The sequence below is a fragment of the Watersipora subatra genome, chromosome 4, assembly GCF_963576615.1.
Source record: "Watersipora subatra chromosome 4, tzWatSuba1.1, whole genome shotgun sequence".
In the NCBI taxonomy this organism is placed as follows: Eukaryota; Metazoa; Bryozoa; class Gymnolaemata; order Cheilostomatida; family Watersiporidae; genus Watersipora; species Watersipora subatra.
In genome coordinates, this window is record NC_088711.1 from 21320480 (window position 1) to 21337835 (window position 17356).

Sequence of the window (17356 nt, forward strand, 5' to 3'; positions counted from 1 at the left end):
AAATGAGAGAGATAGATGCTAAAGTCATGGAACTTTCCAAACATCAAAATCTTCAAAAAGATTCACCTCACAGACCTCCGTGTAGCTAATAATATTGCTACAAGATCAGACGGCACCCTTACAGTTCTAATTATCAGTACCCCTATTCATCACAAGCACTTGATGGCTGAAATCGAGTAAAAGGCTATAAATCCACTAAATCTACAGAAGTAAGTCATAGTAATGCAATGGTAAGTGTAGAGATAAAATATTAATATAACTTGAAGTAAGGGGGCAAGACACACCTGATGTAGGGTAAGATTTTGCGTTGAGCAGGAGTCTGTAGAACCAGGACTAGGGCTCTAGAGAGTTTTTCAACATTTTCATTTTTGCTGTAAGACTTGAGGACTCCAATAAGGGCCTGCTTTTTCTCATAGTTTTCAACGAATGTGTTGTTTATCTGTGACAGATATACATAATATATAGTCTTTGATATTATTAGAAACTGTCACTAGTTCACAGAGAGCTGAGGGTCAGCTAAACTTATCCTGTGTGGTGAATTAGAACCTGTTAGAAGGAATCAATGTCCGCATGTGTAATGATGCTAGTTTTTGTCTTAATGACAATAGCTCAATTGTTGATCAATACGATTCAATATTGATTGCTAACCACCAGGCATCCAGTCACTAATAACACTCACAACTAGCAGTTATTTTAAGTCGCTTAGTAGATTATGGTGAACAAACTTAACTCACCCAAAGCACTTTTTTATTTAATGTGTGATGACTGATAGCCGAACATAACCAGTCTAGATAAGACCAACAAAGAAATGATTTTGAGCATGTAACGTTTAAATAGACCAACTTAATATATATATTACCTTGCTATACAAATCTCGAGCAGTTTTAGAGTGCTGACGATAGTGGCCATCTGAGTGGGAATTTACGACTGATGGACGTCTTCGACAAGGCAACACGCCGAGATTAACACTTCCCTTATGGGCCTCCAAGACTTTTTTCACAATCGCCAAAGAGTTTGACTTCTCATATATAAGCTCTCCATTGACCTCCGTCACTAAATCACCTAAAAATCATATGAATGATTGCATACCATTCAAAGGCGACTCTCAAAGTCATACCTCAACTAGCATAGCAACTAACCTTGTTTCAGCCCAGCCCGGTCAGCTGGTCCTCTATGTTGAATACTGTCAACAAGAAATCCATTTCTCTGTGAATATTGCAGCATCAGCCCAAAGCGGTGCAATCTTGTTGCAGTTAATTTAACATATTGGATCTCATTGGTTACTTTTATAATTGGCATCCTATGGTTAAGACGCTTGGCAAAGGTTTCAAGTGCTGGTGCAGACGTTGTTCCAACTTTATGGTTGTCGAGTTCCAAAATTTGATCTCCAACTTTTAGACCTTGTTTGTCTGCTGCCGAACCTTTCACCACTTTCAGTACATAGGATGGTCCCATGCCTCCAATACTGAATCCGTGTTTTTCTGGCCATTGCATGTATTGACGCATTTTCTCTCTGGGCATGGCAGCGATTTACTAAAGGTTATACATCACTCTAAAAAAATATTATGTGTTAGCAAGTTTTGTGCATTGGGCTATGTGATGTAAAGATAAAAAATGTGAACAATTTGAACGTAAAGCAAAAGATTCTCACATGATGGAAATGTTTCTCAATTAATAAAACATGTTTTAAGATTTTTACAAAAAAGCTTTCGTAATATTTGTAAGATTTATAGAAAATTGATTGAGAACAATTTTAGAACGAAATCAATGTTAAAACCTACACAGTATTGATCAGCAGAATTTGCTAGAATGCAATGATTACACATAAATATAAAATAGATTACTTTCATTATCACTTACATTATATTCTAGTTCATTGATTGTTCACCTACATCATTTAAAATGGAATATGAATGCAAACTGGTTTCAAGCAATTTTTAGAAGTCTAAACAATAAAACCAGTTTGTGTGTTAAGAACATAAGCAGGTAACACACTAGAAATAAATAAGCACTATACTACGTATTTATAAGCAATAACCAAAATTTAAAACAGCTTATAAGCAAAAATATACCAAAAAAAGCTTGGGCTAGGTACTATAGTGAAGTAAAACTTCAGTACTGATACAAAGAACTGATATACGCACTTGCATATAATATAAATAACAATTCAAATTTATTTAACAATTATATAAACGTTAAATGTAGTAATTTTCATTTGCAAAAAAAACTTTGAACAGTGCAATCCAGCCACACATATTTAGGAAACAAGTGGATTTTTGTTTCTATTTTCTAGCATAATGGAAGCAAGTTTCATTAAACATTCAGAAGTTTTACGAAATAGTTTGTACTTTGGCAGAAAAATAAACAAAATAATAACTTAATAAAACTTAAGTACAAAATATATTATCTTACTTGGGTATCAATAATAACATTAACCATGTTGACGAGCCTACGGTACATGTACAGCGGGCGCGGGTTCCCAATCAATTTGTTTGCCTCCGAACGGACCTTTGCGATTTGCGACAACCAGAAGTTACCCAAGTCCTAAGTGCAGAACGGTTTATACGCTACGCTTATTTGCTGCTGTGAGGATTGTGACTAAATTGACGTCGATATTACAAAACTGTTATCGCTATTTAACAACGACCTCGAGAGCATATCAGTTGAGCTTTGTATCGACTCCGTTTCTGATTTTAACCACTGCGCAATTTCCGCTTTGCGCATCCACCAGTATTTGATTCATCACACATTGAATAAAAAACTGCTTGCAATGGACGACATATTAGATATTCATGAGGGCGATGACGAGTTTCAAGCGGACGAAGAAGGAGATAGTAAGTTAATTAATATATTGTACGTAGACATTTAGCGTTTTGTGTTGAGAAACAAAATGCCTCTTTTCTGAAGAAAACAAAACAGAAAACCAAAATTGATGTGACAATGTACTGGCGTTATCTTAGATTTATGTAACTGGTCATTGGTTGACGACAATTCGTTTGTATCATAAACATCAGAGTGAGTTCATAAACATTGATGAACTTATTCTGATCTCGCGTTGGTAGAAATGCCCACACTTGATCAAACGTACGATAAAAACACGGTTTTACGCTCGAATTGTAGGCCTAATTGTCGGTTTTATATATTAGCTATTATACTGTTTTGCATAATAGCTGAAAAACTCTAATAAAACAAAGTTTTACACATTGAAGAGTCACCATCACGAGTTTCTTCGCAGTATCGTCTGTTTGCTGATAATGCTTTCGTTTATAGCAAGGATAGTTTAAGCCAAGACCTAATGGTCGATTTTAATAGATTTGTAATTAAGAACTCATCCTATTTTACTCGAGGCTCCAATATCAGACACACAATCAATACAAGTGCAATGAAACACTCTTTTTTTAACCGTGCGATGAAATTTTAACATCTGATTCTCTTATAACTAGACCAAGCGATCTTATACTTTTATCCTTCAGACTTAGATAAATAAGTCTATGCTTATTTGTGATCTTATTTTTATGCCTAATGCACCATTTTATTTCTACAGGCCTAGCGGCCACTTGAGATATTTTACAGAGATAGATAGATAGATAGATAGTAATAAATTGCAGTAATATTTTAAAGAGCTTAGTGAATGGGTTGATTAATGACAAGTGAACTTTAATGTCATCATTATATTATTTTTTATTAAAGTCGGTGGTGAAAATCTGGCAGATCCTCAATTTTTCTTATGCTAAATGTTCAAGTTAAGAAAGTTACCGTTCACCCTTATTTGGAATTACTCTGCAAGAGGATATGAAATGGGACTCCATGTTGATGCTATTGTTAGTAAAGCCACCAGACAGTTGGCTATGCATCGCAGAGTTTTAAAAGATGCAAATACGCAAACAAGGAATGTAGTGTGTTTCTCTATTGTTAGATCTTGTATTGAATTGGCTTCTCAATCATAGGATCAAAAGAGCATGTCAAGAGCATGTTACAAACTAGAGAAAGTTCAAAATCAAGTTTTACATTTTATATTCAAATTGAAGGGTCATGTTAGCTTTACAAAAATGAGAGAAAACATTGGTTTTCAATTTTTAATAGAGAGGAAAGAATTGCTAAAAACAAACTATATGTCAAATGTTGTACTGAATAAATTGAACCATCATTCGTTGTAGATATTAATAAAACTCTCGACACGCGACAGATAAAAGGCACTTATACATTGTATTCCTTTTATTAAAACTTGTCAATTCTATCAGTTCTTTTGGCCTAGAACTATAAAAGAACTGAGATATTAGGAATATACTTACTTTAGACGACTAAATAACAGAAAAATATAAAATAAATAAATTTTCAAGTTGAAATTGTACTTCCATGCTTTCCAATGCACATTGTGTGGTCTTGGTAGAAAATTTTTATCTTAGTCAAGTCAGGAACAACAAAGATTTCAGAAGAAAAATTATTTGTCGGGTCAACCTCGAATTATTTAATTTAAATGCCTTATTTATAGTTCTAAGCTATCTCAACATGTAATTTATAAATATCGAGTATTTAATAGTCCTAAAGGATGCTTTGATTTTTCAAATCAAACTATTTCTTCTTTATAATAGCCGTTGGACTACCATCCTCAGGACCATTAAATGGGCATATTTTACCAACATATTTATAAGTTTACTAGCATATTTAGTTCTGTTGAGTACTGAATAAATACATTCAAATGACAATGTTTTATTGAGTAGAAATTACTTTTGGAAGATCTCGTATACATACATGTATAAACAGTCAAACATGGATAACTCAAACTTCACGGAACCGAGCGAAAGTATTCGAGTTATCAGAGTGTTCAAGTTATCAGAGCACTGTCACAAGTCCATTTATTTATTTATTAGTAGATACATGTACATATACAAACTATAATATAAATCAAAAGCATAAATGGCTTGTTTCAAATTAAATGCTTCTAATGTAAAATTTAAAAACTTTTTCAATAAAAAGTATAAAGATTTTTCTATCACTTGAGATTGGTTTGTTGTTTGAGATGATGTTATTGCCAGGATGTTTTTTAGATTAAAATTGACAAAATTACTTTGCCGATAGTCGTAATAACGACGCCTATAAACTACGAAAAATTGCGGTTTACCTCTATGGCTTGGAATAAAGTGATTTTCTAAAGCGATAACCGTTTCGGTTGCCATTGGGCAAAAAACTGTTCGAGTTAACAAAGTTGAGGTCGAGTTATCTAAAGCGATTTACCATTACGTGGGAACGGACCAAAGAAACCGTTCGAGTTAACCATATTTTCGAGCTATCCGAGGGCGAGTTATCCATGTTTGACTGTATATACATATATACTATACTAGCTGTGCTACCCGGCGTTGCCCGAGTAATATAAAAGTCTGGACAAAAAATTGATTTGTATTTAACATATAAGAACATTTCCATTATAACTTTCAAACTACATATCATGAGAGAAGTGTTTTGTGTAGTTGAAATAATTTAAGAGAAAAATAAAAACAACTGTAAAGGTTTTAAGACTTTGTCAAACTGTAACTTTCAAGCTATTAGCCCGGCACATTGCCAATGGAAAATTCCAGTAAGCTGCTGGAAGAGAGAGAAGTGTTTTGTGTAGTTGAAATAATTTAAGAGAAAAATAAAAACAACTGTAAAGGTTTTAAAACTTTGTCAAACAACTGTAACTTTCAAGCTATTAGCCCGGCACATTGCCAATGGAAAATTCCAGTAAGCTGCTGGGCTTCTAATGACAGTACTCCATGACGTTGCGTGAGCATTGTTGTCCAGCTACAGTTATTCTAATAATATTTATAGCTGGAATGCAGACAGACATACGGACATATTTTGAGAAATAGGATATAGATATATATATACTAGATCAATGCCTGGCGTTGTCCTGGTAATAAACAAGTTTTTGGACAGAACATTTGTTTTCATTTAATATACACAACATTTACCATTCTGACTTTTAACCATCATATCTTTGTTTGTATTTTCATCAAAGAATAATAAAAAAAACATAATAGAAAAATCAATCTATATTTAATGATGAGGGCCCACGTGCACAATAGCGTAGCTAGTCGAGGAAAGTGAGAAAAGTGTCTTGAGAAAAGTGTTTTTGTGCAGTTCAAGTGAATTAAGAGAAAAATTGAAACAGCTGTAAAGGTTTTTAAACTATTTCAAACTTTGACTTTCAAATAATGAAAGAAGTGTTTTGGTGAAATGAATTAGGAGGAAAAATGAAACCGTAAAGGTGTTTAAATGTACATGTAAAATCATTATCAAGTAATGGCTAAATGTAGTCTGTTTTGCTACGATTACAGTGAAAAATTATTTGGTATACAATTATATGATTTTAGTTTGTTCTAGTGTTGGCATCACAAGGCGAAAGTATCATATAGAATAGTATTATAGAAACCCCTAGTAATTATCTAATGCAAACACCTGGTAAAAATCATCAGAATCGTCATCATTAAACAATATTAACAAAACAGTATGTTAACCTTAATAACTATAGTTACCTGCAATAACTTTAGTGCATTTTGTGGTTATGTTTTGTAAGAAAATGTAACATTACGATGTACTACTCACAGAATGCACTATGGAGAGTTTTTACCTTCGAGACAGATGTGTAACATAAACGCTAAATCTAACTTGCAGTGAATGAATTTAGCTTACTAAACGCATACTTAGAGGGAGTTTTACTATGTATTTTGGTAAACTTCAAACTTATAACTAAGATTTTATCACTTTTTTATTTGCGAATCCGTTTTTACCATAACGGATTCGCTGACGAGAAGGCACTGAGGGAGGTATTGAACAAGCAGAACAAAGTGGAATTGTTCCAAATGAAAATGACAATCAGAACACAACCGGCTGAGCAAATGATGCTGATATTTTGGTTTTAAAAAATATTTATTTTTGTTTTTGAACATATGATAAATGTGGTTTGTTTATGTCACTTGTTCTTGACTATATGTCTGTAGCATTTGATGATCATTATAATATTGTTATATAACTTATAAATTTTCAGATTTATAGCGTAATATTTGATAGCTTCATTGCCGTAATATCAACTTGTTTTACAATGTATCGACGCTCGTAACTCCTCTTCTATTACACATGAAAAGCCAGTTTTGGCTACAAACTGTAGCAAAATATCAATAAGTGCAATGATATTTAATACAATTTTGTTAAATATATAATTATAAAATAAAAATATGCCTTCAAAGTTAAAGTGAAATAAAATCCTAAAAGCTCCAACAAATTGCAACGCAGGCTATAAGATCATTGTAAGTGAATTGCAAGCAATAAATATCAACTGATAGAGACATGTATCAGCTTCTCCATGCATATTTATTTTAACATTTATGATAAGTCGGAAGTAAATTAGAAATTTCTTGCGTCCAAAAGCGTTAATGTCGCACCGCCCGAAGGAGAGTGCAAAGTATAGGTGATGTTTGATTCGCCCATTATAGGGTTAAATTTGTCTTCTCAATATTCTGACGAGGCGTTTGAAAAATACAACGTCGCCCTTTGTTTGAAAGTCGCCTCTAATAAAGCGCCACTCTCAAGAAAGGGTTGAAAAATAGAGCGCCATGGCGTTCAATTAGAGGTTTTACGGTATATATGCCAAGTTTCTTATTGTAATTTTGTCTTAAGCTGCTACACTTTTTTTACAGATAGTTTACTGAAACTTAAAAGCAGTGCTCAAAAAAGAAAAGGCCGTGGTTTCGGTGCAGGTAAGATAAACATTGATTTGTTACCAAGTATTTCATACTTTTGAGTTGTCTTATCTTATAACTATTTTAATGAAGTGAGCCGGAATAACAATTCCATATACAGTATACCATATTTGTATTAACTGTGGCTCATTCAAGAACACACTCAGTCATATTATAACATTTGGACTCCATCATTGATTAGTTGTTGTCATAGCTGCGGAAATAGATGTAAATACTATTCCTGGTTTGCAAATGAAAATCAAGAAATTTTTAGCAGCCTTCATGAAGTTGTTGTCATTTTTTGTAAATAAAACTAATTGAAGAAAATAAATACAATTATAATATAGTAACACTCAGTTAAAGAATTGTAGGTCTAATTATCTCAATTCTGCAAGTTTTACGTGATAAGTAGCCTAATACATAAAAAGATTGGTTTAGATTTTCAATCGGTGTTATGTTTTGCTAGTTGTCAATGATCTCATTGCCTCAAGTGTCAATTTTAAACAGTGATAGATGATACAGGGAACATTATAGCCTACATGTTAAAAAATATTTTCCCATATTTAAATATTTGTGTCTCATCTCAATTGTGTAGTTTTTAGACATACTTGTCATATAAAGCTTTTGTACTGTGACACGCTGTTGAGAGAATTCTATTTATTGGTTGCAACAGACAGTAATACATAGCAGTTGTCTGTTTAGTTATTGTGATGAGTTTCAAGTCCAAAGTTGTTGTCTAAAATATATTATCTCATTTAGAAATTACAAACTACACAACTTCATGCATGTCTTGTGTTATGATCTATACAGCTAATAAATTCAAGGGTAGCAACAATGTCTCGAGCTATATTATAGAAGTACTAGTAGGAAGATCACCTACATGTAAAACATCACACATGCGCTCACTCAAGTATAACCTATTTTACAAAATTGATAATCATTGATATGTTTACATGAGATTATAGTTAATTGCTGCTTCACATACGATTATATCATCAAAGATTGAATTATGGTATTAAATACTTTAGTTATCCAAGGTTTGTGTAAACTAAATCAAGATTTGATGTAATACCAATTCAACATCTTCCGTCATCAAGTCATTAGCATGTTAGAGTCAAAGATATCCTAAAATCCTTTGTTTTTTAGAAAAGGACAAAAGTTGAACTTTAATATTCTTGTCTGTTACGTTAGTAAACTTACAAGCAAATGGTGCTTCGTCGAAGGTTCTCATGTTGCTATTGTTATTCACTGCGTTCAATATTTTTCAGAGATATTTTTTAACAAATTAAAATTTTTAACTAATGACAATGGAGCAAAATAGGATCAAGATTGGAATTTTCACAAAAAGGCACCTGTTTATTACTATTCTTGGTAAATGAGATCTTTTATAACAGCATCAAATAGATCACATGGTATGATATAAATGGTAACATATGCTACTTTATTATCAGTTGATGTTTCGTTCAATTTTATATTAGGCTTATGTTTCTTTTGAATGAAAGTTCTTTTAATTATTTTTGTTTAAGAAGAAATGTTTTGCTCATTTTTATTTCCTAATTATCATTAGGCTTAGTCTGTGATTGTCAAATACGGACTCTATCTTTGATTGGTTGTATCACTTAATCACAAAACAAAAAATAACAGAGCTTTGTTGCTGTATATACACAGCTTTACAATTTCGATATTTCTTAGCATGCACGCTCACTATGAAGGGTTTTTTATGTTTTTCACAAATCACGTTCCTTGCTAACATACTGATAATGTACATTGCGCGCTTTGGTAAGCATTTCACATCTGGGCTATTTCACACTTGCTCTACTTACAAAATTTAGTAAATCATGTAAACTTACATGCATTTGACGTGTTGTATAAACATATATTAGTTAACCATTGGTATTGCTACATTTTCTTAAGACATCTATGACATGTGCAGCATGTATAGAGCCATGAGGAGGATAGTTGTACTTATACCTACAAGGTATAGGCGGTAGTTTTCAAATACTTGCTAAACGTTACAATGATCTGAATATGGCTATTTGAATTGGTAAGTCAAAATGTGATATGTATTTCATCACACTGTACCATGTTTCATAATTCTCCTACTTTATTAAAAGACTAGTAAATTAATTTACTAACCAAAATATGCTATTTTCTCATAAATGTCTAACAGTTCAATTTTTTGTGTAATAAAAATATGTTATGTGCAGAGGGTGTGACGAAGATCGATGTGGAAAAGTTTGAGGTAATGGAAGAAGATGAATCAGATCAGCTCACATCAGCTACAGGACCACAGAGATGTATGTTTCATTTTTCTTGCTAAGTTTGTGTAACTTCCCTGATAATCTGTGTATGTTTTTGTGTATAAGTTGTACATGGTGTTCTTATATAGTGTACATGGTCTGCTTATGTAGTGTACATGGTGTTATGTAATGTACATGGTGTGTTATGTAGTGTACATGGTGTTATGTAGTGTACATGGTGTGTTATGTAGTGTACATGGTGTTATGTAGTGTACATGGTGTTATGTAGTGTACATGGTGTTATGTAATGTACATGGTGTTATGTAGTGTACATGGTGTTATGTAGTGTACATGGTGTTATGTAATGTACATGGTGTTATGTAGTGTACATGGTGTTATGTAATGTACATGGTGTTATGTAGTGTACATGGTGTTATGTAGTGTACATGGTGTTATGTAATGTACATGGTGTTTGTAGTGTACATGGTGTTATGTAGTGTACATGGTGTTATGTAATGTACATGGTGTTATGTAGTGTACATGGTGTTATGTAGTGTACATGGTGTTATGTAATGTACATGGTGTTATGTAGTGTACATGGTGTTATGTAATGTACATGGTGTTATGTAGTTTACATGGTGTTATGTAGTGTACAAGGTGTTATGTAGTGTACATGGTGTTACAGTATGTAGGGTACATGGTGTTATATGTAGTGTAGGGGAAAATATAGGGACACTGACCAAAGTAGCTCTAAGATTGTAAATCTTGCGATAAATAAGCCGGTGTGTGTTCTATTCAGCTGAAACTGCACGATGGTGAATCCTTGGGCAAACTGACAAATTACTTGTTTGAAAACTTGTTGTGTAACCTAACTTACTTCACTTTTAGGCAAGTTGGGTCAGTCGGAGGAGCAAGTTGGGTCAATGTAGAATTTATTCAGTAGAATAGTTTTATTACCCAAAGCTTTACGACTACTGTGTATTTTGGATTTACACGTAAATTTATTTCACACTTATAATTATTATGTGCATGTACATAAATATGTAATATAGTAATAGTACTGTTATTAACATGAAACATTATAGCGTATCGTTAGTAAGTGTAAAAAGCATTATTAGCGTAATTCTACACAAATGTCCTTCATATCTACATGTATCTTGTTACCAGAGCTGACACTTCCTAGCATTCTGGTAGTTGTTACAATTGATAGTGGGACACCTAGTACTTTAATCATCTAGTTGGGATATACTGGTCACACTTCTTCCGATTCATTTTTGTTGCACACTCCTTGAGGGATCCTTTTGTAAAAAAATCTACCAGCCAATCCAATCCCTCACATCCTGTTACCATTTCAGCATAAACAAAAACTATCCATTTTCTAGGAAACTTTACTAAAAAAAACTTTTCTGTCTGAACCGATTTCTCACCTTCATTATCAGTCTCTGCCGCTGATAAATCACTAGTCTGAACCAATCAAGTTGTCCATCAAGATGGTTTTTTTCACCTGAGCTTGAAGATGAAACAATACAATTTTTTCTATTTACTCGGGATTTTGTCAGTTGCTGTTTTTCTGGAGTATCAGTTGGTATCACAATCCTAGTTTTCTTTCTTATTTTTACAGTAGCTTTTCTGTGGCGCCTTTGGTAGTGGTTTCAAAGACCTCAACTGCTGAATGTAAAGCCTATATTGACTGTATTAAAACTTTTTGTCTATTTAGCTGATATTTGTTAAGACTACCTTTTAGAGATGTCATCAAAATTACAAGATCAATAAAAGCTTTTCGGGCAAGTCGGGCCAGTGACCCATCTTGCCCTGCCAAGGTTGACCCAGTTTGCCTAAACTGTCTTTTTTTCACAAAATGAACTTATTCTCAATATTGGTTCTAGCGGCTGCAAATATTTATTTACTAAATTGAAGGTGATATTCTAACCCTTTGTCATTCTAAATTACTTGAATATACCGCTGTTTTTTTAACAAAGTCAAGGTACAATATAGCTGGGAAAGTTTACATTTTATATAAAATAGCAGTAACTGTCTAATAAAACGCTCACCTGTTAAACGTTTCTTACTAAGTAACAGTGGAAATGACCTGGGCCTAATATGTTTTCAGTTACCCGACTAAAGAAAACAAACACAACAGGCAACTTCACATGCTTGGCCTGGCCCAACTTGCCTGCTTTCCCCTACTTGGTGTTATATAGCTTTATATGATATGATGCAGCAGTAGAAGGATATATAACCTTATATGATATAATGCAGCGGTAGAAGGATGGATTCTGTTTGTGACTGGGGTGCACGAGGAAGCTCAAGAAGACAATGTTTATGATGCCTTTGCTGAGTATGGAGAGATAAAAAATCTGCATCTCAATCTCGACCGACGCACAGGGTTTATCAAGGTACCGTCTATTATCTACGCGTGTTCTACATTCTGTTCTGAAGGCTCTAGAATGTTTAAGCAGCTTCTCCGATTTTCAGACAAATAAATGATTAATTTTATGAAAAGTAAACAACACAGTAAATGGAATGGTCGAAAATGTATTTTGTCATCAGAGTTTTTTGCAAAATTAAGCCCAGAAAAATATTTTTGGTGCAAATTCATGTAACTTTGAATTCGCACAGTATTTAGTTGTCAAATCAATACAGTCGAAGCTTGATGTACGAAGTTGATTGTGAATCGAGGTTTGACTGTAGTCGGTGTTAATGATTGTAGTGAACCTACTAAAACATTGTCTGAGATAAAGTATTTCAATTATTGATCACCTTGGTGGGTGTTGGTAAATCAAAAAATCAATGATCACCTATAGTTATTGCCAAATTGTACAAACCTTGAATACTTATTATATTCTTATTATATTATAGTTCAGATTTGTCATCTTTTGTATTTTTTAATTGTACTACGTGTATGTAGGTCACTACGGCTGTTAGTTGTACTGCATGTAGGTAGGTCACTACGCCTGTTAGTTTTATTATGTGTAGGTATGTCACTACAGCTGTTAGTTGTACTACATGTAAGTTGGTCACTACAGCTGTTAGTTGTACTACATGTAGGAACGTCACTACAGCTGTTAGTTGTACTACATGTAGGAAGGTCACTACAGTTGTTAGTTGTACTACATGTAGGAAGGTCACTACAGCTGTTAGTTGTACTACGTGTAGGAAGGTCACTACAGTTGTTAGTTGTACTACATGTAGGTGGGCCACTACGGCTGTTAGTCGTACTACGTGTAGGTAGGTCACTACGGCTGTTAGTTGCATGAATTTTTGCCATTAAAACAGTTTGTGAATAGTGAGATAGATTTATAACGTCAAAATTGAATTTTTTTTGTATGATTTTAGCATAATGTAACCCGATTCTTAAGCCTTTAGACTTGTGATTTCTCAACATAGGTGTAGTTTTGCATAAGTAACTTGATAATGAATTTTCTTGCTGTAAGGAGAATGCAAATTCCATAAAATTTATCGAGAATGTTGTCGGTAATATGGTTATTATAGATGGTTTTGTGTTTTTAATTTACAACTTGTAATAGGGCAGTAATGACTTCAAACATTTCCAAGCATTAAATTTGCTCCAGACAGAACTTTGAAGTTTTAAGCAATACATTAGGGCTGACTATAGTTACAGAAACCATTACCTTTATTCAAAGAAGGGGTTGAGTTGTTGGTGTGTATTCTACATGCAGAGCTGGATACTTTCTGTAAAAAAAAGTTTTGTGAACTTAATGGCTTAAATCTATTCACGATCCACAGGAGATCGGACATCCATGTTTAATAGTATGTAGTAATGCCATTTAGGTTTTAATTTCTATCAAAGGCAAATTTAAACTTCCCTCCTAACCTTGCGAGACAGTACTCCAATTTTAATACTGCCAATTAATTTGTTGACTTACAATATTGCAATAGTGGTATAATATGACTTATAATGATAGATGGTGGTGCTTAATTGACTCAAATTATTTACTAATCCATACATAAAACTATAAGGTTCAATGCTGATGTAATGAACTTAGTTCCTTGACTAATGTTGGGCTACTTTTAATACAGTTCTGCAAGGACTATGAATAAAAAATGACACCACAGTAATACTGCTTCATTCATAACACTGATCCAGCTATTACAGCATACTCTGTGTTTGTTTTTGACCTGCACTACTGCTTGAATGGTTAAAAACTGCTCGATAGTCAGATTATTTGAATTAAAAGGAAGTTGTTTTTGCGGTAAGCGGTTCCACAAATTGCATGAACTCTCATACCTTTCATACAGTCATCTTCTGGCTGTCACTTACATGTAGTAAGACATCATATGCAGTTTCTATGTCACTGTAAATAACCTAAGGTGTCCTGTCTACAGGGTTATGCTCTCGTCGAATATGAAACCTTCAAGGAAGCAGAAGCTGCCATGAAAAACTTAAATGGAACAGACCTGCTCGGACAGGCCATCCATGTAGACTGGGCTTTTGTGAGGGGTGCAGCTACAGGAAAGACTAGCAGGTATGGTACATCTGCTCTTGCAAGCCTGATAAAGCTGAATTCAGGTTACAGCAATCGTAAGAGAGATAAAGTTAATCTTTTAAACTGGCTTGGAATGTTATTGTTTGTGAGAAATTTATCCATAAGTGTGATGTTGTATATAACCAAATATGATAACCAAGTACTGCTGTCAATGGGAAGTGAGCCAAAAAGGTGAACTTCATAATCGCTAGTAGATCTTTTGACGCCTTCTGCTACTGTTTTTAAGTGTTGTAAAAGTCCTGCTCTTATTGAGGGACATACACTAACCAGCTAATAATACAATTTTTACTTGTTTTACATTTACCCTCTATCAACTGAGGAACGAAGCCATAAGTTGTTAATTTATTCACTCTGCACCAGACATTGTTGTACCAATACGTTGAAGAGTGTGAAAAGCAAAGAGAAGATGTTGAATATATCATTGTTACATGAAAAGCTCCGGGGTCAACTAGTTGATCCTTTGCTGAGCCATTTATGAGAAAAATTAATGCGATGTAAGCAACCTTTAACTTTTAAGTGGCCTTCGCAAATGACATTCAAAATAAATATTTTTACTATAAATGTCACACATTGCAACCGATATGCTTGAGCTTGTCCTCTATCGGAATAAAGGATTATTACAGCTTCCCTATTGGCCTCTGCATGTAGTACGGCTTACGTCATATGAGCAGGCGTGATATCACAATGATTGGGATGCAGTTATGTATTTTCCACTCGTGACACGATTACAGTATTAGTGGTTTTATAAAACATACTTGAGAGAAAACTTGCTTAGTAAATACTTACAGCATGTCAATACGGCATTAGAGGCACTAAAATGAGCATTTGCAGAAAAGCTAAAACATCATACCATAGAGTTAACAATATAAGCACATCATAAAATAGAGTTAACGATATAAGCACATCATACCATAGAGTTAAAAATATAAGCACATCATACCATGGAGTTAAAAATATAAGCACATCATGCCATAGAGTTAACAATATGAGCACATCATACCATAGAGTTGACAATATAAGCACGTCATACCATGGAGTTAACAATATAAGCACATACTTGATTTAAGAGGGCGAGATCTGCTGATGACTTTTGTTTGAAGAGCAATTAGATTTTGTGGCTGTGTATAAGCTGGTAATTCTAGTGGCAGCGATAATAGTTGTTACATGCACTTTACGGATCTCCTACCAACTAGTACTATTTTAATAATCACATGGTGTGATGATGTCTTTAGTGCCACCTTTTGGCTTGAGAATGTTTTAAACAATTGTTGCTTTTAAAAACACAGTATTCGAATGATGTCATTGACAATCTTTAGTTGGTTTTGTGGTATGACCAGAGGATCCAAAGTCCGTAAATTGGTGATGTTATTACATTTTGCCGAAAGAGGAATTTTCTTTTTCAGTATGATTATGTATCAGAAAGTGCCAGTGAACCTGCCTTATACATGTAGCAATGTGCTTACAATTGTGCTTACATGGCTCAAGTCATTCAGTCCTTGGTCTGATTAGCTCCATTGACCTGACACTTTTGATTTTTGTTTACAAACCTGAATGATCTGCACCTCTCTTCTGTCTAATCTGCAGAGCATTCACATAAAATTACTGCATGTTATAGCTATGCAATAGGCATTATTCCAAATATTGCCTTTGCACATTAAGAGGAGTTTGATGGAGTAAAATATTTTGTCAGTTCCAAATAATTTGTCCACATTTTTAAAACATTGGTGAATTATTTTTGCGAGAATTATTTTGTATTTAACATTTCAACTTATAATATTGAATATTCTTTTTTTTTCAGGAGAAGAAGACGTTGATGTTGGGATACCAAACTCTCTACTTTGTACATTTATCTTGTATATCGAATATATGTAAATAATCAATAAATATATACACCATAAATCTATGGTAAATGTTGGAATTGTTACCGGTATAATATCCGTGATAACTAAAGTATTTGCTAATAATACAAGGTCAAGTAATTTCAAAACCTTATGTTGATTTTCTTCAGCAAACATCACGTGTAATTAATGTTAAGTTGTAGCCTCAAATAGTATGAAGTGACACTTAGTTGACATTCAGAAGCTTAGAATACTTGTTAACTGAAAAAAATTTAAATATCGTACAAAATATGCTTGCTGAAAGTTTTGAAATAGTAAAACCTTGTTTTAATTTTATTTCAACTTAGTGTCAATTATAGATGGTGACGTTTAGGAAGCAGTCGCTAAAAAAGAATTTTCTTTGGGTTAGTTTATTAGTACATTATCATTTCAGCTTGCTTAGTTTGCTTGGATCTACATGTATATTACAGTTTAAAACTTCAGCAAAACGTTCTTCAGTCAGAATTTTAAATTAGTTTATTAGAAGAGAGCTGAAACTGAATAGACCGATGCTCTACGCTTCCGTGGACAGATGCCATGCGCAATTTGGTTGATAAAAACCTTCCTCAAGAGCTGTTATTCTTCAAGTGTTGGATTTTCATTTGAAGAGTTGTCTCCTCTACATACGGTCATGCGCAAAAGTATGGAGCCGCCCCTAAAGTATTTACAATTTCAAACTTCAAGCTGCTGTTATACAGCTTACATTGTGGCTACAGCAAATATATTAGTATTATTTTAATGCTGAGAGTGTCCTCTAGCTGATTATTTTAATTATTAACTTGCTAAATTAATAATTAAAACAACAGACTGCCCTTTAATGTTTAATGCATGCATTTATGCAATCTACTAAATTATTTTTGAAGGGGAACAACTTTTTGAACAAGTTGGTTGCCCTGAAAAGGCCGTTGCTTGTATAAATATTCTCTATCAGAGAGTGGAAGATTGATTGGAGAGTGATTTCTGAAGTCTGGTAGTCTCAGTACTTGATTGGTCAGCCATTGTTCTCTATGACA

At 33.6% G+C, this 17356-nt stretch overlaps 2 protein-coding genes across 2 annotated transcripts in view; one reads left to right on the forward strand and one right to left on the reverse strand.

Moving 5' to 3' along the window:
• Positions 1–1506, reverse strand: part of LOC137394035 (delphilin-like) — a 30532-nt gene extending 29026 nt beyond the window's left edge. The window contains exons 1-3 of the mRNA XM_068080751.1: positions 1140–1506; positions 860–1062; positions 285–439 (exon numbers count right to left, since the gene is read on the reverse strand). Of these exons, the coding sequence (XP_067936852.1) occupies positions 285–439; positions 860–1062; positions 1140–1506 (725 nt within the window). The remainder of the gene's footprint in view (positions 1–284; positions 440–859; positions 1063–1139) is intronic.
• Positions 1507–2713: 1207 nt separating this feature from the next.
• LOC137393821 (RNA-binding protein 8A-A-like) lies at positions 2714–16412 on the forward strand. The gene is made up of 6 exons (XM_068080530.1): positions 2714–2834; positions 7677–7736; positions 9926–10015; positions 12218–12354; positions 14306–14445; positions 16265–16412. Exons 1-6 carry the CDS (start codon positions 2771–2773, stop codon positions 16278–16280), a joined length of 507 nt encoding a protein of 168 aa, XP_067936631.1. The 5' UTR covers positions 2714–2770; the 3' UTR covers positions 16281–16412.
• The last annotated feature ends 944 nt before the right edge of the window (positions 16413–17356 follow it).